At 37.1% G+C, this 25839-nt stretch overlaps 1 protein-coding gene across 5 annotated transcripts in view; it reads right to left on the bottom strand.

The window, feature by feature from the left end:
• The window catches only part of LOC149572961 (endonuclease V family protein), a 179935-nt gene that overhangs the window by 50645 nt on the left and 103451 nt on the right, over positions 1-25839 (bottom strand). For all 5 annotated transcript variants that reach the window (XM_089814091.1, XM_089814090.1, XM_089814093.1 and 2 more), the window contains one exon: positions 15821-15860. In XM_089814091.1, the coding sequence (XP_089670217.1) occupies positions 15821-15860 (40 nt within the window). The remainder of the gene's footprint in view (positions 1-15820; positions 15861-25839) is intronic.

The raw sequence follows: 25839 nt of genomic DNA, 5'->3' as shown, positions 1-25839 counted from the left end.
AGAATGTAACTTCAAGCTCCAGCCTGCCCCAACCTACATTCCTACCCAGAAGAGTAAATCTAAGAGAGGAGGAAGGGGTCGAGCAACCCCTAATTAGTTCGAAAGATATTGCAAGGGCATATGTTGCTCTAGAGCCCAACATTAGAGAAGTGATATCATTCAAAGAATTTTGTGATGATAAATGAAGAGAGATGTCTAAAAGGACGGTAAATGAAGAACTCAAACATACAATTAACAAAATAAAGCTTCCACATTTTGATGGATTAGAAAAGATTACACCGCGCCAATGGTTATAAAAATTAAAAAGATTTTTTACTCTAAATCCCATGATGGAAGAAGATGCATTGCAATTTGCTATAGTGCATCTAGAGGGAGCAGCACATGATTGGTGGAACCATGGGTGTATCTCATTGGGACATAAAGATGTACAATCCTATGAAGAATTCTCCCAAAAGCTCATGAATAGATTTGATGATAAGGACATCAAATGGTATTTCCAAGAACTAACTCAACTCAAACAAACTGGAACAGTTGAAGACTATGCTCGCAAATTTCAAGAGTTGTCAATTATGGTTCCAAACCTTTCACAAAAGAGACTCACTCATATATTTATAGAAGGATTAAAAGACTCCACCAGGCACTCTATTAAACTGCATGAACCACAAAACTTGGAAGAAGCCATTAGAAAAGCAAAAATGGTAGAATCAAATTCATCAAAATAAAGATCTAAGAATTTCTCGACAAAGACAGAGCATAGGAATGAAGACTCACACAAAGACCAAAGAGAGAAAGAATGTTATTTTTGCAAAGCAAAATGGAGTCGAGGACACCAATGCCTGAGTAAGGAAGCCCAAAAGCAAAAAGAGGATAAATTGAAGAAAGGCATATGTTTTAGATGCAAAGGCCCTTGGGAACATTGACATAAGTGTGACAAGAAAAGTCAACTCCGTAAAATTGAAGCAACGCATGAAATAAATAATGAAGAAACTTCAAACAAAAGTGTGAACGGTGATCAAGACAGTGTAATGTCCCCATTTCAAAGGCTTATTTGAAGAAGTAATATTAAACAACAATAAATAAATAAATATTATAATCACTAAACTTAAGATACTATTTTCATAAAATATCAAATTGATATAATGTTTTATTATATTATTTGATATAGTGACAATAGGAAAATAATAATAATATAATTTTTAATTATATCATTATATCATCTACACTAAATAATTAGTTGATAAATAATAAATATATTTATAAATGTCAAAAATGAAAGATTATCAATAATTATAATCTAAAATTAGATATAAAATATTGAAAGAAATAATAAAACGTATATTATTAAACATTTATCTACCTAATAATATATTAGATAAGTGTTATTAAAATATTATAACAAATAAATATTATTGTAAACATTACAATTATAAAAATAATATAATCTTCAATTTTAAAACATATAAATAAACAAACATTGTATAAAAAGGGATTTATAAAGTGATGGTCACAACCAAGGCCAACAGTCATGACTCTTGGACTAAGCAGGATATTTGTACCCATGCTATGACCGATCAGAGGGGGATCATCATCACGGTTTATCAGCTTCAGTGATCCACGTGAGAAAGGAAGCGATCAAAAAAAAAAAAACTAAGGCTTGAACATCATTGGAGTCAGAAACACTGAGCCATACATAACTAGACTTTGTTTTCTCTTTGACAGGGAGATAAGGAAGGAAAGAATGAATTCATTTCTCTTATTCACCAATTGTAACAGCCAAGGAGAGCATACACGACGGAATATTTGATCAGAAGATAGTACACAAGATCGAATATAAATTCAAGAGAAATCCTTATTAGAGTTGAGTAATCAGAACCAAATTATTTATAGCGGCAGACCCCTATAAAATTCATCAACATAGAGATAGGAGAAATAAGTTGTGTGAGCTAATGGAACAATTGTAAAGGCAAGAAAATATCGTTTCCAGTTTGATGTCAACTCAAGAGATAGCTAAAGGCAAAAAGTGTGGTCTGAAGATTATAAAGATCATAGAGGCCACTGGGAAAGTGTAAATTAGAAGGATCAAAATCATATTTGCAGCACTCTATTAAGACGTAAGAACAGATTATTCTTTAGATTGTGCTTAACTTCTCAGTGTCTTAAGATAGAACTATCTCTCATAAGGAATAAGAGGATTATATATACATCAATTCAAGAGAAGAGATAATAATACATTCACTTGCATCATATCAAGCATATCTGAGGAGGTTCCACCACAGATAATACATGGATTAATACCAATTGATCTGGTATATATTTGACTACAAAATTGGACCCATGTACAATACCCCTTTATAATATTATTAATTAACTTATAAAACCTGAATGTTTTTTAGAAGTTATCATTCATCATTATAAATTAATCAATAAAGTCCCTTAAAAGTAGACTTTTTGGGATAATTATAGCAAATAAAAAAATATTCGAAGAGGGGACTTTACAGAGAGGATATGGGAATAGAGAATCATTGAAGCTTTAGGAAATGTAAATATCAATCAATACATATATGTACATATTTTTATGATTATTAATAGAACTTTAATATTCAATTTAAATAAAAGGAAAGAGTGGCAATTAAGGGAGAACTGCTAATGACACCTATTGTGACCACCAATCACAACACGCCCAAGCCTGGGACCCCCCTTTTGTTTTAATTTGCCAGTTGTTTCCTTTTTTCCTGCAGAGAGCAAGTTAGCTATATGCTAGGAATGGTCAATTAGATGAAATCCCCAACTCCTTGAAAACTGCGATGTCAATAGTCCGTTCAGCACAAGTCAACAAGAGTCATGGAGTGTTTTGCAAAGGATAAAATCCTCCAGTTTTGAAAAAGCCCGACCCTGAAAAATGTGGAGCACAAGTAAGGAGTAAGGAAATATTGCGCTAGGGAAAAATCCTTCACTCCAAAGAAATCCCGCTTTCCATAAAAGCGTTTGAGCGCAGTTTTAAATCAGTGAAGGAAAAAGATAAAATCTTTCATCCCATGAAAACACCGACCTCCTAAAAGTGTGGAGCGCAATTTTAAATCAGTGAGGGAAACAGATAAAATCTTTCATTCCATGAAAATCCCGACCCGCAAATCATGGAGCGCAAATTAGCAAGAGTCGTGGAATAATTTGAAAAAGACAAAATTCTTCATTCATTGAAAAGCCTGCTTTGGACTATGGCATGCACGAGGAGGAGGTGGCAACTGGATTTTCTGCTAGAGAATTTATGGATTCCACTCTGCATGATAGAGCCAAACATCCACTCAGACAACTTGCTCTGGAGAAATGAATTATGCACTACTCTAACTTCCATCGCGTTTTATTAGTAGGGGAAGGAGATTTTTTTTCGTTTTCTACAGCTTTGGCCAGAGCATATTCAGCTAAGGGTGATACAAATCAAATGCTTGAGGCACGATTCGATAATCAACAATTTCGTTGATTGGTCTTTTCTCGCATTTCATTTTCCATCATTGGTGCATTCCGTCAAATAGTTTTTTTTACCAACCCTGCCCATTCAACATACAACCCGATGATAACATGAGCAGGCGATGTTTCATTCTCCACACCAAGAGAACAATGCTTTGTTTGTGTAAATAGCCACATGCCATGTTGGTGAGATAAAATATGTTAGGACTGCTTTCATCTCGAAATTGTGACCATGCTCTTTATTTTCCACTTGTCAATGAAATTTTCCCAATGATGAAGCGACTATTTTTGTCGGGATCAAGGCCATACCAAAAGCCAAATTCAGAGAAAAAGCGAAAAAAGCAATGTTCCTTCAAAAAAAGTTTTTTTTGGATTTACATTAAAAATTATATATTAGTTTTACTACTATTTAATTTGATTTTTTTTTGAATAATAATCCAAAAAAAATAAAAGTGGAGAAAAAGTTGCAAATAAATTTGATTTTTTTCATTTAAATATGGAAATTAATTAAATATTGATTTTTTTAATTGATATTTAATTAATAAAAACAAAAAAAATCAAAATGGGATAAGAAATACTTAGCTTCATCATGAAGTTAAGAGGATCAAAAATAGCAACTTTTTGAATCAAACTGCAAAAAAGTGACAAGTGGCACAAAAGATGGAAACCTTGATGGTCAAGTAAAGCAACTACCTAATTTTAGTCTACAGCTATAAAGGCATCTTTTTTGAAGGATGATTTCTATAAGAAACCCTCTCATTCATTCAGGCTCACACAGAAATTTGAAGAGCAAATTGAGAATAGGAAGGAATTCAAGGAAGCGGATTTTTGGGAAATTTTCTGAAATTGTTGAGGAGTTTTCTGGGAATTCACGATAGAGGATTTTGAATCCTATCAAAAAGGAATTCATTTTGCAGTGAGTTGTGAAAATTGCATACTTCTCGCGGAAGTATTGAAAAGTAAATCTTGAAGGAGTATGGAAATTTTGGCAAAAATCCAAAATCTTTGTCTTATGGACAAGTTGTATCTGTTGTTAATACTTTCCTTGCATAGTCTTATGTGTGTACATTTTCTATTTTGCAGGAAACGAGAATGGTAGAGCCCAGGGGAACAAGAGAAACAGGAGGACAACTGATAAAGAATGAAAGGAGAGGATTCTATCCTGAATCCAAAATTGTATCAAAGTAGGCAGAAATCGGACATACAAGTCTTGGCAGCCTTGATTTGAAAGATTTTAACCGGAGAATGCTCGGATATAGTGACTATCACCCAACACACCTAGTCACCAAAATTGTGAGAAGCGAAATTTTTGCTGCAGCTGGTTTCCCTCCTTTTCAGCATCCAGAGTTAATTGTGGAATGTACCAAGCACTACAGTCCTAGAGACAGAACCATCAGGGATCCTAAACGAAATATTTTGGCAGATTTTTCTCCGGCATCCATTTCTGAAGCATTTGGAATTCCTTCTCACCAAAGGATGGTCACAAAAACACAAGAGCAAGCACTGAGAATCTACACGTCTGTAATCAATTTCGGTGAAGAAATAGTCAACAAAAGATGGTTGAAAAAGAATAGATCACATCATTCCAAGATTCCTAAGGAAATAGTATGGCTTGACTTGCAGAGGGAATATAGTGACATGGTCATGATGTTGAGTCGCATATTTGGCATGCCTTATTCTTATAGGTTTGAATCTTGGATGTGGTATTTTGTTGAGCAAGTAATGGAGGAAGGTGACAAAATAGATTGGGCTGGGCTCATAAGTGATAATCTAAATGAACAGTTGATGAATCTAGAGCATACAAGGAAATTTTACATGAGCTCCTATGTCATCTACATGCTAGCACGGAGGACAAATTATGATGGACTACAATGCAAAGGACCGATTGGAAGCAGAACCCAACACCTCAAAGTCCATGAATGTTACCCACAGTTGCATTTGTATTCAAAGGATGATTACATGAGGGTTAATGATATATTTGCCATGCGCATAGTAAGAACACTACAAAAGAGGCCACGTATAAGAATGTCAATGGGTGCAATGAAGTTGGTCGAGGAATATGGCGCCTGGTTCATTTAGTTTCCTACCTTTTCATACACCCGAGTTCAAGGATTCTCCATGGAACCATACAAACTTCCCATGTATCTAATGGACAAGATGGTCTGGTTAGAGCTTACTCGACAACTTACAGCCTATGACAAGATTCAAAAAGGGAAGAAGAAGTTGGGATTGTAGTTTCCAGTTTCCGTAGGAGAAGGGAAAATTGTGGTATGCCCATGTCTAAAAGCTGCAAAGAAATCATCAGATGAGCTCCACTTCTTCCGCCTTCCGCTTTATCCAAAGAGGAATGATTTTGATCCTTACAACAAGATCTCATCAGTAGGAGAATCAAAGTACCAACACAAGGTTCACCTTGAAGACTTTTGGGCAAATGCAGCAGACGAGACCGAGATTAGAAAAAGGCAGGAGTATGAACAATAGTATCACGCAACAACCTCAGTTACTTTTCTCAAGCATACGCTCCCAAGTAGGGCTCAACCAAATAATTATTGGAGGAAATATCAAAGAGTTTCCCCATTTCTACTTGATGAATTCTACCTTCCCAATGTTCATCTTCAGTAGCAGCCTTGGCAGTGTATAAGAGATGTTGACTACATATTAAGAATAAATAACTATCTAGTGAATGGAAACTAAGCAACTGAGATAGGATCTATTTCTCCCATGATTGCCAATTTTGACAGATGATTTGGTTGGACGCTTGAGATTGCTGACTTTCTTTCATTGCTTGACGAGCCATTGAATCTCCGTGTGGCGGTTTGATCTTTATCTTCCAAAAATGTGGATGAGATTGGCAATGTTTTCCACTAACTATTGCAGACGAAGTCGTTTTGATTTTTGGTGCTGTCAAGCTCATTGTGCATAAGCTAGATTAGATACAAGTCTGTCTGCACTCAACGCGAGTCTTAAAGTGTGACTATGTGATTGTAATTGCCCACTTGTACCGACTGCGACAAGGCTGCAACAAGATCCTTCGTGCCAAGATGGATGGCGATTGTCAGCATTTAATGCTGTCACCACAGGCTTCAATGTGTGGTATTCTCTACGTATTGCACGAACTGGTTATGAATCTGCTCCAAAACATATAAAATAAATGAATGTTCAATGTTTTGAACATATAATTTCTTGTCCATCCTTGCCTATATTTTGTTTTTGCAATAAAGCCGATAGAGATCTCGAAGCTCTGATATATAGAATCTGCACTTCCATTAAATCTCACAGGCTAGATTGGGATAACTCTTTACTGTAAACAAAATCCCTTATAGATCGAGTGGCTCCGATAACATGTCAAAATATGATTGTTTTATCTTTTTTGTAAACTTGTAATAGCACTTGTAGGTTTTTATGTGTTTCAAATTACCTTCTCAAAGCATATGTATATGATTTTAAGAAGCATGTCTCCGTAGAGACATGTCTCTTTAACTCTCATCAGTTATCAATAACATTTTCTTATAGCCATAATTAAGAGTAAGATATATATATATATATATATATATATATATATATATATATATATACATTAAATGAATTAAGTATATATCTTGTCTATAAGATAAGATAAGATAAGATAATAATATTAATGTCCACGAGAAACCAACAAGGTTTATGGGACTGAGCATACAAACAAAAGAGCCAACCAAGCAAAAGCACCAAACGCTGACTGAGAAGAAACAAAAGCAAGAAACAAAACAAGAAAGAAGACAAGGTAAGAAACTAAGGGTCCTTTCTTGTCACAAAGAAATCAGTAATAGAGGGGTAAACCTCTGAACAGTCCATAGTCTCAGAATGCCGTGTAGAGCCGTTGTAGGATTGTCGGTGCCCCGCTCTAGAATGAGAAGTACTAGAAGGCCTTTCCAAACCATGTGGAGGAGACAAGGGAGAGAAAAAGGCAGTAATTAATCTCATGAAGGTGGGTGGCCTCTTGAAGATAAAGTGCAAAACATCGCTAATCAATATAGTTGAAGAACATCAAAAGAGAAGAACAGTCTCTGAAAAGGCAGTAAAACCTCCCTCTGATCTCATAGTAATAGGCACATCGAAAAATGAAGTAGATCTCAGTCTCAACCTCTGCCAAAGTACACAGCTGACATATCCAATCAGCCCGATCCATATGGTGATCGGTCCGGGCCTTGAGGTAGTGAGAACCGACTCTGAATGAGCCTAAAGAAAACAGTAAGGCATGATTCCAGCACGGATAGAGATAAGCAGGGCGAACAATAATACCATCCTGAATCTCAAGAAAATGCTCAGCATAGAAGGCCATCCTAGGTCGCAGACCTCCCGGAGGATTCATCTAAGTAGTGGTAATGTACTGTCTATAAATATTTTGTCTAACATGCTCATTCAACTCCTAATGTGAGGGGAGAAGATGAGCAAGAGCATCAAGTGAAAACTAGTAAGAAGGACGACGATCAATATCAATACCAATCGAACCCAACAAAGAGGTAGCCTAGGCATACCAACAACTGTAATGTTTCCAAATACATTGACTCTAAATAAACGAACACTATAACATGATGGACCAACAAGGTGATGTACAGATGGGTAAAAATTGATATCTCGATTGTGTGAGGTCATACGATGATGTGCGTGGAGGCTATATGGTTTTCCTTACTGGTCGTACATTAGCTTAAGAGGGGCCGTATAGTCGAGAGAGGGCAACTAATGGCCGTACAAACGGCAAGATGAGTTGTACGATGGAGAATTTCGAAGGGGTACAAACTAGGAGGTCATATGGAGATTGTTATATGCCGTACAATAGTCAAAGATGACCGTACGGAGGTGAGGGAGAGAAATGTGTATGGTGTGAGGCTAATATGGCCATATGGTAGGTCATTCATTGGCTAGTGGAGGACATGAAGAATGTATAGAGGTGTGGGTGGAGGGTGAAGGTCATATGGCCGTAGAAGAAGCAATTATGGATAAGGACAAGAAGTGGTACAAATGGATATCTAAGCCCTACTATGAGAATATTCACAAACACAGAGATTTTTATAGAATCCTGATACCAAATAATGAAGACTTGAATATAGATAATTCCTTCAAGAAATATTAATGCTAGAAAGATGGTGCTCTAATTTGCCAGATCTGAGCAAAGAGTTACAGGCAACAAAATAGGGTGAGGGTTAAATACCACTGAAATCGAAAAGACCAAATAAGGAAAATCTTTCACTTCCAAAATGGCGAACAACAGAGAATCCTAACTGGAATTCGCAATATACAGAAATAATCCAAATAAAATGCATATCTAAAGACTACCTACAAGCCATGCTTAAATACCTGTTCGGAAACTTTTTGAGGGTATACAAAGGTAGCTGACTGTGACACAAACTACGGAAACAAAAATAAAAATGGGTCCGAGATATATTAAATCAATCAATCCATTAACTATAGCTTGATAATTTATTTATTTTATAACAAGAACATTATAGTCCTTCCATCCCAAATTTTGCTTGTCCTCAAGCAAGTGCAATGCCAGATGCTAGAGAATGTGCTCACCCTCCCACATCACATCGTTCAATGGAAAGTATTTCTAACGCACCAAATATTCCTTCACCGTGCACTTCCATAGAGTCTTCTTACATACTTCAATGATTTCGACTAGTTCTAGGATGAGCTTGCCTTCTTCATTGAGTGGTGGAAGGTTTGTGGCAACCCTGATGTTCTGCCCTATAAACATGAAAGACGTTATGAATACGGCTTCCCTCCAAAAGTTCCAACTCGTACGCGACTTCACCAATGTGACAAATTACATGATAAGGGCCATAAAATTGTGGCTTCAATTTTTCCTTTCCTTTTTCCTCCAATGAGGATTGTCGATATGGTTGGAGCCTGAGATAGACCAAGTCCCCTACTTCGAAACTTCTCTCTAGTTTGTCTATTGGTATACATCTTCTATTGATTTTGTGCCCGCTATAAGTTTTCCTTCAAGCATCTCAGTATGTCCTATCCCTCCTGAAACCAATCTCTCGCCCTTGGTGCGCAACTGTCACCCAGAACTATGTCAATGAAAGAAAGGGGTTTGTATCCATATAGAGCTTTGAATGGTATCATTCTGATGGACATGTGGTACGTGGTATTGTAGCAATACTCCCTTAGACGTATCCATTTGACTCACACTACTTAATGTGCCGAAACATAGTTCCAAAGGTAACGTTCAAGCCACTTGTTCACAATCTCCGTTTGTCCGTCTGTCTGAGGGTGGTAACTAGTACTTGGTGACAATTCTATCCATGCCAATCGAAACAGTTCTATCTAGAAGATATTGGTGAATCGCCCATTTCGATCAATGACAATGTTTTGGGGTAACCCGTGCAGACGAAAAAACTTCTTTAAAAAATAGATTGGCAACTTGTGCAGCCTGAAAATCTGAGGGGATAGCGAAGAAGTGTGCGTACTTTGTCAATCTGTCAACAATCACGAAAATATAATCCTTTCCGTTCACCTTCGAAAGCCCTGTTATGAAATCCATTGAGATACATTCCCACTTATGTTCTGGAATCGGCAGAGGTTGCAGTAACCCAACACGTAGAGTATCTTCGGATTTGTTCTGCTAGCAAACCACACACTCTCTTACATAGTGCAACACATCCCCTTTGACTCCCTTCCATGAAAACCTCTTCCGGAGACTTCTGTAAGTTTTGAGGAAACCCTAGTGTCCTGCCAAGGATGAGTCATGTACTTCCTTCAAGATTTTCTGCTTCAATTTGGATTCCGGCACCAAAAATATCCGATTCTTATAGTAGATGATGTCATCCACCACTCTATACCGATCATCCTAGGTGTTGCCATTCATTAGCTCACAGGCAAATGTGTTTTTGGAGTATTCTACCAACAGATGTGCCTTCCAGTCAGCTAAAATCTAGTTTAGTGAGAAGATGGTTGGTTTCCTGGACAAGGCATCTGCAACCACATTGTTCTTCCCTTTCACATATTAAATGTTAAAATCAAAAGTCTGAACCTTGCTTACCCATTTTTGTTTCCTTTCATTCAATTCTCATTGCTCCAGAAAATATCTCAAACTATTGTGATCCATACGGACGACAAACTTGGCACCCACCAGATACTGTCGAAACTTGGTTAGTGTATGTACGATGGCCAACATTTCTTTTTCGTAGATGGAATATAAGCATTTTGTTTGTGTAAGCTTCCTAGTCTCATAAGCTATGGGATGTCTATCCTGCATCAATACCACACTGATGCCTTCTGTTGATGCGTCGCACTCCAAAATGAACGATTGAATGAAATCAAGTAGTGCAAGTACAGGACAAGTTCTCATTGCCTCTTTGAGTTTATTAAAAGTGAATTGTGTCTTTTCGTTCCACTAGAAAGACCCCTTCCTTGTCAGATCCATTAAGGGTGCACTGAGTTGAGAGAATCCTTTAACGAACCTCTAGTAATAACTGCATAGTCCGAAAAATCCTCGCAAATCCGTCAATGATTTTGGGGGAGGCCAATCAAGGATAGCCTGAATCTTCTCCTGATGAACTTGAACTCCATATTTACTGACAACATGCCCTAGGTACAATATTTTTGTCATACCAAATTTACACTTGGATTGCTTGGCTAACAAAGGCTGCTCCTCCATGATCCTTAGGACTTCATTCAGATGCTTCATGTGCCCCTCCCATGTCCTGTTATAAATAAGATCATCAAAAAATACCAATAAGTACTTATGCAATTGCTTGTTGAAGATGTGATTCATGCATGATTGGAATGTAGCAAGTGCATTTGTCAATCCAAACAGCATGACTAGAAACTCATAATGTCCATAGTGACAACGGAAGGCCGTCTTTTCTATATCTTCCTCCCTCATGCGGATCTGATGGTATCCAAAACGGAGATCTATTTTTGAAAAATAGACCGCGCCATGCAATTCATCTAGCAACTCCTCTATCCTTGGAATGAGATATCTATTCTTTATTTTTTTTTCTTCAACACAGTAGCCCACACACATGCGCATCGTCTCGTCCTTTTTGACCAATACCACAGATGACGCAAAAGGGTTAGAGCTAGGATGGATCCATCCTTTCTCTAGCAATTCCTAAATCGTCTTTTTGATCTCATCTTTGAATTTCTTGGGATGGCGGTACGGTGTGGTTATGACCAGCTTGGCTCCTGCTTCCAACTCAATAGTATGTTCAAACCCTCAATGAGGCGATATGCCAAGAGGAATGTCAATGAAAACTTTATCATGTTTACTCAAAATATCCTAGAGTTCATCATCTTGTGGAGGTGTCCGTTGTCCTTTTATAGGTTCTGTCAAGATAAAACAGTGTGCAACCCACACAATGTCATCACGCCGAAAAATTGCCTCCATCTGATGTGCAAAAACTTCCTCCAGACCTTCATTTTCCATTTTGCGGAGAACAACCTTCTTTCTATCGACCACAAAAGTGAAGTCCATCCATTTGAAACTCTGAGTGTATTCCTCAAGTATCTCCATCCACTGAATGCTTAGAATAACCTTCATGTCATCAAGGTCCACTATGAAGAAATCCTCATTCACCGTGTGATTCGCCATTGTGATACTTAGCTGAGGAACAAGGTGCATGCAAGGCAGAAAAGTCCCTCTGGCAACCTTGACCTGAAAGCCTGTGTGCATCTCCATAGGTAGACCTTTTCGCTTCACCAGAGATGAGTTAATGAATTTTAGAGTGGCTTCATTGTCAAGCATCACCATAACCCTTTGTCCTTGAAGGGTTCCCTATACTCGAAAAACTATGCACCTCGGGGTACCGGCTAAGGCAATAGTTCCTCCGCCTTGTACCAAAGCTGCAATTCTCTCTGTATGGTTTAAACTGACCATGTTGGTGTCATTTTGAGGTTCGTTGTCTTCGGTCGGCATTTCTTCCTATTAGTCCTCATCATCAAACATGACCTCAATGTAATGGATCTTCCCTTTTCCAAGGCATCTATGGCTAGGATCCCAAGGTCTTTTGCAATTGAAACATAGTTTTTTCCTTTGGAGTTCTCGTCTAGTAACTTCATCCAACGATAGCTTCCTAGGCGGAGGTTTGTCCCTCGGAAACATCGACGATTTGGAATGTGAGTAACTTCAAGAGGATGACACCGATGACAATGCCATACTCCACGCTTTATTGATTGCCTCCAATAGGGTGGTAGGATTGAACCCCTTTACTCAACCTTTTAGAGATTCTGTCAGTCTATTCATGAAGAGCACTATCTGTCTTCTTTCGGAAATGTCCATGACTAAAACAGAGAGTTTCTGAAATTTTGCAATGAATTGATCGACCGATCCAGTTTGTCTTAGTTGTGTCAAATCTTTGAAATTGAGTTCTGGATCTTTACCATTAAATCGCTCTATCAATCTCTTTGTGAATTCTGCATAAGTATTTATTTGATCATGCCCTAATGTGATGGTGTCGTGATGCCACCATTCATGTGCAACTCCCTCCAAGTGCAACGCCACAAATTTGATTGCTTCTTCTAGCATAGGATTCAGCTGGAAGTAAGTATTGGCCTTCATTACCCATGCTTGCGCAAATATGGAACCGGATTTGTCAAATGGAGACAGATTCACTTTACTCAACTTTCTTCTGAGATCATCATTAAAATATCCTCTATTTCTGCCTCCCGAATATCTCATTCTCAGATCCGTGTAATCTTTGTAGAATATATCTTCCTCAAGATTTGCATTGTTCTAGTCTTCTCTCAGTTGTTCTTACATCTCTTCAAAGGTTGGTTGTTTCCCTCCGTGTTGTGCCTTTGTTCGTGGAGGAAAAGTCGGCATGGAAGGTCAAGAGCGCGTTGCATGAGGGTTTGATTTACCCCACACCGAGTCTATGGTGTGACTATTTTGTTCTCCGGATATTTTATTGTCTGCCAACTTCTTGAGAGTCTCTTCCATGATTCGTTGAGTATCAGTGATCTATGCACGATTCTTGGCAAGTTCCCTCAGTAGCGCCACGAGTTTGGCAGCCATTCGATCAACGGAATGTGTCCTTCTCTTCCGACTATAAACTCTCATTCACTGTCCATAGACTGGCAAGATCGAAGGGCTCTAATACCACTGTAATGTTCACAAATATGTTGACTATGGATAAACGAACACTATAACACGATGGACCAACAAGGTGATATACGGATGGGTAAAAATTGATATCTCAACTGTGTGAGGGCGTACGATGATGTGCCTGGAGGCTGTATGGTGTTCCTTACTGGCCATATGTTGGCTTAGGAGGGGCCGTATAGTCGAGAGAGGGAAGTTGATGGTCATACGGACGGCAAGATGAGCCATACGATGGAGAATTTTGAACGGGTACAAACCAGGAGGTCATACGAAGATTGTTATATGTCGTACGGCAATAAAAGATGACCGTACAGAGGTGAGGGAGAGAAATGTGTATGGTGTGAGGCTGATATGGTCATACGTTGGCTGGTGGAGGACAGGAAGAATATAGAGGGTGAAGGCTGTATGGCCACGGAAGAAGCAATTACAGATAAGGACAAGAAATGGTACGGATGGATATCTAAGCCCTACTGTGAGAATGTTCACAAACACATAGATTTATATAAAATCCTGATACCAAAGAACAAAGACTTGAATATAGATAACTCCTTCAAGAAATATAAATGCCGAAAAGATGGTGCTCCGATTTGCCAAATCCAAGCAAAGAGTTACAAGCAATGGAATAGGGTGAGGATTAAATCCCACCGAAACTGAAAAGACCATATAGGGAAGATCTTTCACTTCCGAAATGGCGAACAACAGAGAATCCCAACTAGAATTCGCAGCATACAGAAATAATCCAAATAAAATGCATACCTAAAGACTACCTACAAGCCATGCTTAAATACCCATTGGAAAACTTTCCAAGGGTGTACAAATGTAGCCGACGGCAACACAAACTACGGAAACAAAAATAAAAATGGGTCCAAGATATATTAAATCAATCAGCCCATTAACCATAGCTTGATAATTTATTTATTTTATAATGGGAACATTACAACAACAAGATCTAGTAGAGGTGTTAGATCGCATTATCTCAACAGAGGAACAATATGCCAGATGAGAGTATTTGTGCTGGTCAACACTCAACTCTGTAAAACCACGAAGCTGATAAAGAAACCAAATCAAGTTAAAAATAGTAGCAAGTTTGAGAGGATGAGCTCCAAACTCAACTAAGACAATGCTGTAAGGCACGAGACTATGACATCTTATGATATGCCGTAACATCAACATCTGAACCTGCTCAATAGAAGCCCAATTAGAAGCAATAAGAGAAGGCCCCCAAACAACCGAGCCATAGAGATCTGTCGGACGAACCAGAGAGGCCAAAAGGGACAACTTAGACAAAAATATCCTGGAAATGATGTCTGAAGCTTTGTCTTTCCAGCAAAGCCAAGGAACTCATACCCTTACTGACTCTGGACTGAATAGCTGGTCTCAAGTTGAAGCGCGACCCCGAGAACTTCACACCAAGATACATATATACAAAGTACTTAATATATATACAAATATCTCTAGTGCATTTTATCTAACTAAAACTACACTAAAAATAACAATATTCAAGTAATCAACACTAACTATTTTCAATTAGCAATTATTTCTCTATAGCCTTTTTACTTGTGTACATTGGTGAATAATCACAAAGCAATAGAACCCACAAAGCATATAAGAACCTCTAAGAATGTGATGATATGGGGAAACATTTGTTTTCCTAGCCCCCTTATAAATCAACAAACCTCTTAGTGCATGTAATACCTCATGGTCCTACTTTAATTCATAATAATTGTTAGTGTGTGATTATTTTATTTCTCAATGCACTGGTTTATATAGGATTTTTTCAAACATTTTATTCATGTGATTTTTCAAAGCGTAGGATTCTTCTACAATGTTTCCCAAGAGTACAATATTCCATTTGTTATCTGACTATTTGATTTGTTGAATCCTCAACTATTGATGTGTGGATAGGGTCTCCAAGGTGTAAGCTAACAGCACCTTTTTTATTTTTTCCTCCAAAGATATCTAATGTAATATTGTCTATAATTTGCTATGTGGCCTTTAAATTGGAGACCATGGCAAAGTGAGGGAGAAGAGGTAGGGCTGATTAGGCGGGGTTATTGTATTTCTACACTTGCCTACAAAATTAGATCATTTACACATGTCAGTAGGTTGATGCAACCAAATAAAAAATATATGCTCAAATTATTTAATTAAATGCTCTCTTTTTTAACTTGAGTTACAACATGTGACAATGCAAAAACTTGTCAAGCCATTCCCAAAAAAATATACTTATTAGTTTTTGGAATTTAATAGGTGCAAGGAGCGTACCTCTAGGATGAAGAATTCCATTCCCATCAACCATAAGCAACTGTTAATATTAAAAACAATCTTTAATGCTTAAGATTATGTCTTTAACAAAAGAAGACAAATTTCACATAGAAGTCTAAGTGCACAAGAAACATAGAGAAAATCCACTTAATTGCATATAGAATGATACAACACAAAAACATTTATAGAATTTCATATACAAATTAGTTTTACTCATTCTATAGCACATTTATAATCCCAAAATGATCCACAATAGGTTTAAAGAAAGGAGCATCTCCTTCACAGTAGACAATATGATCCTATTTGTTCATTTTGCAAGATCCTGAACTTAAAAAATGTTTATTTAATCACAAAAAAAAGGTGACAGAAGAAATCATAAATCAACAGCACAGACTAAGAAACATGCATGAATAAAAATGTTAAAGAAGAGTGTATACCAAATAACCAAATCAGACTCATCAAACCATGATTGGACAGAGAAGATGATGGGAAGCTTAAAAATGTGAACATATATAATATGAAATTATGAATATGCAATCAAAGATGATGTAGTGGATATACCAATATGTTTGATTATGGGAGAAAGTTGAAATATGAAACCATAAATGTTAAAACCAGTGGTTTGGCTTGCTTGTCTTTTTGTCATTTTCTAGTAGTAACCTCAATTGCAGAACATTATATTTGTAAAAGTGGTGTTCCAAAATTCTCAAATTTTTCATCTGTATCAGAAGACTGAAAATTTTAAGTGGGAGGTGCAACAAAGCAAAAGAGGAACTCAATTCCATTCCCTTTTTCTTTATGTACTTTATTTTTCCTATCTATCATGTTAAGGAAAAGAAAAAAGAACTTTGAAGTTCAGACAATTCAATGCCCATAGACTACCATTTCAAAATATACAATCATTCATAGCATTATAAATAATTTAATATTTTGAGAAGTGGGTCTTCAATATCAACAAATACTCTTAGACAGACAGTTGAGGAAAGAAAGTCAAAGAAAAAGATATAGATAAAGATAAATTTTATTAATGTCCAACAAGTGACCACAAATGATTCAAAGGGACTGAAGAACTTAACAAGAAAACAATAGCAAGAAAAACAAATGGTGACTAGAGAACAAAATAAAAGAAAATGCAGCACAAGGAATGAAAAGAACAAAAAACAAGGCCCCAGAGAGCATGGAGAGGGTGGTAGGGGTAAAAAGGCAACCCCAAGCCACCGAACAACTATGGAACCAAGGTGGTAGAGAAAACCCCAAAACCGAAGGATAATCCATATAAGTGATAGGGGGGTGTCGATGATGGCGTCTCTAGAGGTGACCACCTAGCTGGAAGGAATGGATATCTGAGAGCAAGATCTATAAGGCCTTAAGGACCTAGACTGAGGAGGCGAGACAAGGTGCCTTTTGGTGCCATGCACCATCACAAGAAAGAAGGATGTAATGAATTGGTCAGCTAAAGGGTGCAAGGGGCACTAAAAGGAGTGATCTCACAAATGGATGGCCTCATGCAAATAAAGAGAAACACATCTCTAGTCCATGTACCTAAAGAAGGAGAGAGACTGAGCCTCCCTAAAAAGACAATATAACCTTCCTCTAATCTCATAGTAAATACTAAATAGGAGATTGGAAGATAAAGTGCTCCTCTCACTCCACCTTAGTGAGAGTACAAAGCTCGTGAATCCTGGCACACTTGTCTAACTAATGGTCAATCTTAAAATGGAGACGTGGGAGCCCACTCTAAGAAAACCCAAGGGAATCCTAAGGGAGTGTTGCCAATATAAGAAGTGTATAAAGGGAGAACAATGATGTCATCTTGAATGTCGAGAATGTGGTCAACAAAGCCATCTTTAGGTAAAGCCCCCTTTGGGAATAACCTAGTTGATGTGAATGTATTGTCTGTAAATATCATCCCTAATGTACTTGTTCAACTCCTTGGTGGGGAGGAGGGGTGACAAGCATTTAAAGAATACTGGAATGGCGTAGGATGCTCAATCTCAATCCTAATGGTACACAAAAGGACCATGACACCCTTAAGCCAATGGCAATGGACTAGAAATAGCCGCCGAATGAACAAGGGACTTTAAATAGTAGCAAGCAAGGTAGAGATATCTTTGGCAACCCTCACAACAGTCGGAAAAAACCACAAAGATGGTGCAAGAACCGAATGAGGAATCAAAACTTGCTAAATAGAAGCCTAATCTGACTCCAGAAGAGAAGACCCCCATATTACGAAGTAATTGGTAAATACTTGATATTAACAGAGACCAAACGATCAATATATACAAAAGAATGAGATGATGTTTCCTTAGTAAACGATCGTAAAGAATAGAAACATTCTATTCTAGAGAAAGAAAACTAAAGCTTATTAGATATTTACAATAGATAACCATTAACTAATAATAGACGACTTATCTATCATTGTAATACCCTCCCTTAATGATTAATCTATCTAACACACCAAGTTGTCCTCTGAATTTGACAAACTTATCAAGACCAAGAGGCTTGGTGAAAATGTCTGCAGTCTAATCTGTGGTAGGAACACACTGCGAATCTATAGTCTCGTCTTCAACCAGTTGTCGAATGTAATGACAGTGAACATCCACATGCTTGGTTCGTTCATGGAAGACTAGATTCACTGCTAACTTGATAACACCTTCGTTATCAACAAATAGAGTAGTCGGACCTACTGGTAACATCTGCATATCCCTAAGCATCCGACGAAGCCAAACAACTTCACATCTTGCCTTAACAATTCCTTTGTATTCAGCCTCTGTAGAAGAAAGAGAAACTGACTGTTGCTTCTTGTTGGTCCATGTAACTGCATTGGATCCTAAACTGAATACATATGAAGATATTGACTTTTTATCAACAATAGTGCCTGCCCAATCTAAATCTGTGAACCCATTGAGTTTAGGATTAGAACTTCGAGAGTATAGAAGTCCATAATTTGAAGTGCCCTTCACATAACGAAGCACACGCTTTGTTGCCATCCAATGATCAGCCTTAGGAGCTGTCATAAACATAAAATATAGCTAACTGCAAAGCTGATATCAAGCCTAGTAGTAGAGAGGTAGATGAGGCTGCCTACTAGTTGTCTGTATGTAGTATCATCAACGGAAGGAGAATCAGACTTTGCTGATAACTTGAGACCTTTCTCCATAGGTGTAGATGTAGGTTTGCAATCCTGCATACGGAATTTGTCTAACAGAGCCCTGGCATATTTGGATTGAGAGATGAATATACCAAAAGATTGTTGCCAAACTTCAACACCTAGGCAATAATGCATGAGCCCAAGGTCAGTCATATCAAAAGACTAGCATAAATTTTGTTTGATTCCTTGAATCAAAGATGTCGAACTGTCAGTGATGATCAGATCATCTACATGGATAACTAGAAGGATGATGTCACTGTCGGTAGTCTTGATGTACAGATTTGAGTCTGAAGAACTCCTCTTGAAGCCTTGATCACTGAGGTACTTATCAATCTTGATGTACCATGCCTAGGGGGCTTGCTTCAAGCCATAGAGAGCTTTTACCAATTAGAGAACCTAATGGTCTTTACCAGCAACCTTGAAACTAGGAGGCTGCGTCATGTGGACCTCTTTATGGAGATCACCATTTAGGAAAGCACTCTTGATGTCCATCTGATGGACCTGTTGGTTATCAAAATCACTGGTTAGAAACCTACGAGCCTTGCCTGCTCGATGCTAGGTATCTAACTAATTTTGGCCAACTTGAAAGGAGTAAATCCTCTGCGCTTTAGGTTCCACTGGACCAAGGCATGTTTACCCAAATCCAAAACTCGGAAACAAGATGTATTATAGCGGATTTCAACACAAAAACAAATCCCTCAACTGGCAAGTGTCAAGGAAAACTTCTAGATTGTAATTGATAACTTCAAACTTGGATTACTTATTAGAATTGTATTTTGCTAGAATGAAAAAAGGAATTAAAACGAATCATTATTAAAAAATAGATTCAATCTCTTCAAAGAAAAAATTAGAAAATTTCCAACCTATGGGTTGAAAATGATGAATAAATTATTGATCAGTGCCTGATTATAATGGGTAATAGAATCGAATATATACTTCTTATATACAACTTAATGACGTTAATGATATTTTATTTGTTAATAACTTAATTATTTCAATGCCACAAATTATCACATTATTACATATTAAGACAAGTCTGCTATGATTTAACCCTCATTTGCACACAACAGATACAAATAGAGGAAGGCTTATATATCCTACAATATTTGTATTTATCAAAGTCTGAAAAGCAATGGATAATTCTATGTACCTATCAAAATAATAAATTATAAATAAATAATCATCATGGTCATGAAGGACAATCCATACATATTCATACTCTAAAACAAATTAAATCCTTACCAATTTTATTGTTGAATGGCCTGTACTGAAGACACTCACATTCGGTGGTACTCTATTCATTATAGCTCAATCTTACACAATTTTAATACTTATATCCAACAATTTCCAATCTCCAACTGGTCTGCTCAATAATCCAACAATTCCTCTCAGAGAAAGATCAGAATTATGCTTGCTTTACAATATATATGCAGGAGAATTTTGTTTTTTTTTTTAATTTTTATATGGGCTCTCTTTGTCTCTAGCAAACTTCATACTTCTCTCATTTATACAAGATGAGCAGACATTTATGCCTCTTCCCAAACAAGGCGTCTTTTCATAACAAATAACTACTTCTAACTCCCCTTTTAACAAATTGTGAACACAATACTTTTAATCAAACACAATACAATCCCAAACTAGTGAAAGATTATCTCTGTCTTAAACTATTAAACCGTCGCTCCAAAACTCCTCCCCTTATTCCATTGAGCATAAAGCAATGATGTTTCAAAATAGAATAAACTTCTGAACATAGGCGTGAGCATTTTCTCTTCTTCATAAACCTGGAGAATGATGTCTTAAAGTAGGATCAAATCATGCTTCTTCCTTTTTTATGCCTGGGACGTGGAACTCCATCATCAGTCAGTTATATGAAATATTCCACGGGTATCATGCTGCAAGTCCACCATGAGCCTGCGAGATTGTGTGTCGACTGGAGACGCATCCGTAGAGCATTACATCATAGATCTACTACTTATGGGAATCGCTTCATAACTCCCTTCGTGCCCTTATCCGCACCAATTTACTACGGCTAGCATTTTGATTGCTCTCTGAGATCACATCCTCAAAGTGCCTCCCTTTGCTTCGCGAATCCTGTACCTTTTTAACATTCCTCCATGCGATGGTTCTCTCATCAGAATGTACTCATAATGCATATATCTGTTGTAGTGGTTAAGACACCCTGTGCTCGACCTTCTTTTATTTCGCATCTTGTGCCTGGTTCGGACTCCTTGCTCCCACGGTGATTCTTTATCCAGCGGAAAACAGTTTTGCCTTCATTTTCTAGTACTCATGACTCCAGTATCCTGGCAGATTTCTCAGGTTTTCCTACACACATGTTTTAAATTCCTCTCGTATACATCTCCAAACCAAGAAGCATACGCACACATCATCCACCTTTCATGGAAACTACCTTCGCTAGCCATCATGGATTCTGGCGCACAGTATGTGCAAAAATTCTTTTAAACGGTGTCTTAATAATCCTGCAAAAAAGAAAAAATACAATATCATTAGATACTTAATAGCGATTAGTATGAGAAATATAGATTCTATGCTCATGCTGGTGTGGACAATAGACGCCTAGAGATGATCAACGATTTCTTTCTGCTGAATAAAGTTAGACGTCTCTGCAAACCAAATCTTCATTGCACGATACAGGAAACATAAGGGATAAATTTGTCACTCCAGAGACCGACAAGATGGGCTACACAACATCAAATCTTCTAGTCTGCATATACTCTTCCAATCTGCACCTTAATATCAGGTTCCAAGCTTTTCCCTGATTCTGAACCATGAACACTCTGTGGTGTTACACATTCTCAAGAAGTTCATTGGTTGAAAACACTTATGATCTCTAGCAGCTTTACTGTCTTCTTGCATTTCCTGGGCTGGTTCAATAGAAATGTCCATTAAATTATTACTTGCAGTATCAGTCACATCCATGCTGCTCATGGGATTCATCCTCTTCCAAGAGAGTATCTCTAATGCCTACGTCAACATCTTTCAACTCTCTTGCATTCTTGATCAATGCTGAAAACGACATTCGGATGATACAGTACATTGTGCAAGAATGAAAATATCTTTCCGATACATGACAACAGAAACGTTGGCAATGATTTAAAGTTTGAATTACAACATTTAATTAGACTTAGCAATGCATCTCTGAATTTAAACTCTGCAATAATATATGTTGATTTCCATATCACTTTTGCCAAAAGCCATAGAGAATTGGCTAGCAAACTGAATCACTGGATTCATTGAGTTCATTTACATGCCTTTGCTCTTGTTATTGACATTCTCTTTGATATCAGATTTTACCAAGATACTCTTTCAGTAGTGAATCCATCACATTTTCAGCCTTTTATATAATCTCACAAATGGAGATAACAATTAAAATTTTGGGCTCCATCAGTGGCTCTTTCTGGGGACATATGCTCCTTGTGAGCATAGCGAGATCTCAGTTATCTCTAGAGGAGTAGACCTGCCAACAGATTAAGAACAATCAGATTGCAAAATAACGTAAATAAAACTCTAAACACTAAAATAAAAGAAAGGAAAAAAATAAAGAAAATAAAGAAGAGTGGAATAACTTCCCTTTCATGCTTATTGAAAAAAAGGTTTAAGATACTGCCCATGGACCGGAAAATCCTGCAAGCGCCCCTCTTTATCTTGTAAAAAATAAGATTGTTCTCCAGCTTTATCACAAATAATAAATGGTCCAAGCCATAGGGCCTCGAACTTGCCATGCTTACCTTTGTCCTGATCCTTAGTGTTCCATTTCAAAACCCAATCACCTGCCTTAAAAAATCGTTTGGAAGATTTTTTGTCATGAAGGAACTTAACCTGTTGCTACTTATTTATATTTTGCTCCTATGCTAACCTTCTTACCTCGTCTAGGTCAATTAATGCATTCAGCCAGTTTTCCATAAAATTGATATCTTCTAATTGTTCTTCAGTAACAAATTTGTAAACAGGTAATAAGTTATTCAAGGGAAGTTTAGCCTCTTTGCCGTATACTAAATTGAAAGAAGAGAAACCTGTTGACTTCTTTACTGTGATTCTGTCCGCCCATAGCGCCAAATTCAACTTCAAATCCCAAGCGCGTTTGTTATTATCTAGCATTCTTCTGATGATCTTCAGGATGTTTTTGTTGCTAGACTCCGCTTGTCCATTGCCCTAGGGATGATAGGGAGATGAGTATGATACTGTAATGCCATATTTCCTGCAAAACTCAGTAAATTCATTAGACCTAAAACACATACCATTATCTACTATGATTTTTTGAGGAACTCCAAATCTAGTCAAGATGTTCTCGGTAAGAAACTTAATAACCACTTTACTTGTTGATTGTCAAGTAGGTATAGCTTCCACCCATTTGGTAAGGTAATCGGTGGCTACTAAAATCCAACTGTGTCCACCACTTGACTTTTCACTAATCTCTCCTATAAAATCGATTCCCCATATTTAGAAAGGTTCTTCTACTTGTAATGTCCTTAAAGGGAGTGCGCCATCATATTTCAACTTGCCTTTCTCACAAGCTTCGCACTTTCGAACATAGGAATGACAATCCTTAAAAAGTTGAGGCCAATAGTAACTTGCTCGTAATATCTTATGTGCTATAGTCCTGGCTGAGAAATGACCACCGCAAACTCCTTCATGCATTTCCTTGAGGATAACCTCTAATTGTGCAGTATCTAAACAAAATAATAGAATCCCATCTTGATTTTTCCAATATAGATCTCCCTGAATTAAAACATATTTTGTTGCCTGTAATTTAATAGTTCTTTTTTGATTTTCATTCAAATCATCTCTACATTTAGTATGTTGTAAATAATACACTATATCTGTGTACCAAGGGCATCTCCCAATACTAACTTTTTGATCACCATCAACTTGGTTAACTTGTACGGCTTCCAAATTTGACTCTGCCATAAGCTTAGCCAATCCTTGCCCTCTAACTAATCTTGTAATCTGAATATCTATATTAAATTCTTGGATTTGATTTATCCAACGACATCGTCTACCAATAGTTTCAGATTGTCTAAATATGTCCTTAATGGCAGCATTTGGCACATAGGCGATAACTTCAGCTCCTACTAAATAAGGTCGAAAAGATTTCACCGCTTTAACAAGAGCATATGCCTGTTTTTCATTTATGTCGTAATTTAATTCAGCGGCTTGTAAACTCTTGCTAAAGAACGCAATCGGTTGTTCATGTCCCTCATCGTTCTTTTATAACATAACTGCAGCTATGGTATGGTAAGAAGCAAACAAAAATAATTGGAATGGCTTCTTAAAGTTGGGAGATTTCAAAACCGGGGCTTCTTTTATAGCTTGCTTTATCTTAGCAAATGCCCCCATAGCCTCACCATCCCAAGCAATTTTTGCACCCTTCTTAAGCATCTTAGTGATAGGTTTAACAATTTCAGCAAAATTAGAAACAAACTTTCTCACGAAATTGGTTTAGGTATCTGAATGGTGTTGATGCCTGCTACTCTTTCAAGATCGATTCTTAACCCTTCCTTAGAGACGATATGGCCTAATAATTTTCCTTCAGTTACCCCAAATTGACATTTTTTAGGATTCAAAGAAATTCCAAATTCGAGGGCTCTTATGAAGATCTTCTCTAGATGTTTACAATGGTCCTCTGCTTTCTTCGAATAAGCGGTAAGGTCATCTTGGTAAACAACCATGATAAAATCAATTAATCCATCGAAAGCAACATCCATTGCCCTTTGAAAAGTAGCTCCCGCATTTGTTAGCCCAAAAGGCATCCTAGCATAGACAGGTACCACAAGGTTTCGTAAAAGCGATCTTATATTGTTCGGATTCTTTAACGTTGGCTTGATTATAACCTAAGAATCCGTCCATCATAGATAGTAATTCATTACCGGTTACCTTTTGTAATAAAATTTCCATCTTAGGTAATGCATAATTATCCTTAAGAGAAGATATATTCAAATTTTTGAAATCTATACATAACCGTATATCTCCGTTCTTCTTTCTTACTAGGACTAAGTTCGAAACCCACATAGAGTGCCTTATAGGTTTTATAATTCCAACATCTCTTAATTTGATGAGTTCATCTTTCATTTTCGGAGCCAGGGTTGGATTTATTGGACGTTGTCTTTGTCTAAATGGTTTGGCATTAGGTTTTAGAGGTATTTCATGCTGAAACAAATCTTCCCTATATGCTTTAAGCTCATCATAATTCCAAGCGAAGACGTACCTATATTTTCTTAATAAAGCAATTAAGTCAGCCCCTATTTTTGATGACAATTTCTTTCCTATGTAAACCTTTTTGGGAGAACTTTCACTTCCCAAATTTATTTCCTCAACTTCATTTTGAATCTTAGTAGATTTGTTGTTTTTTGGACTTTCCTTTTCATCAAAACTTTGTTCTAAAGCAACTAGACCCTTTGGTATTTTATTAGTTTTTAATTGCATTATTTCCTTTCCAAACAATGTTTCTTTACCGTCATTTTCTTCTACACACCCATTCCAATCAATGAATTGATTTTCATAATCCTCCTAACAAGTCAAAAATTTAATGATATCCTTATCGTCTTCAAAAACTTGCCAGTTTTGAACATTGTCTGGTATCAAAGGTCTATTTTTCATTGCAACCTGAATAACCTCATCAAATGGGATATCTATTTGCCTAACAGCTGGGTTAGCCATTATATCAGCTCGGTAATTAGTTGATCTATCAACCCATTTAATTGAAAAAGCATCAAAAAATTCTAGTAAATCCTACACATGGTTTCAATATTGTTTTAATCTCGAGTTCCTAGTTGAAAATTTATGCCTAATTTGTGAAACAATTAGATCTAAATCCCCTAAGACAGTGAGCATTTTAATCCCATATGCT

Source organism: Cupressus sempervirens, chromosome 2, assembly GCF_028749045.1.
Source record: "Cupressus sempervirens isolate cs-2001-9-10 chromosome 2, ASM2874904v1, whole genome shotgun sequence".
NCBI classification, from domain to species: Eukaryota; Viridiplantae; Streptophyta; class Pinopsida; order Cupressales; family Cupressaceae; genus Cupressus; species Cupressus sempervirens.
This window is presented reverse-complemented; position numbering and strand designations above follow the sequence as displayed.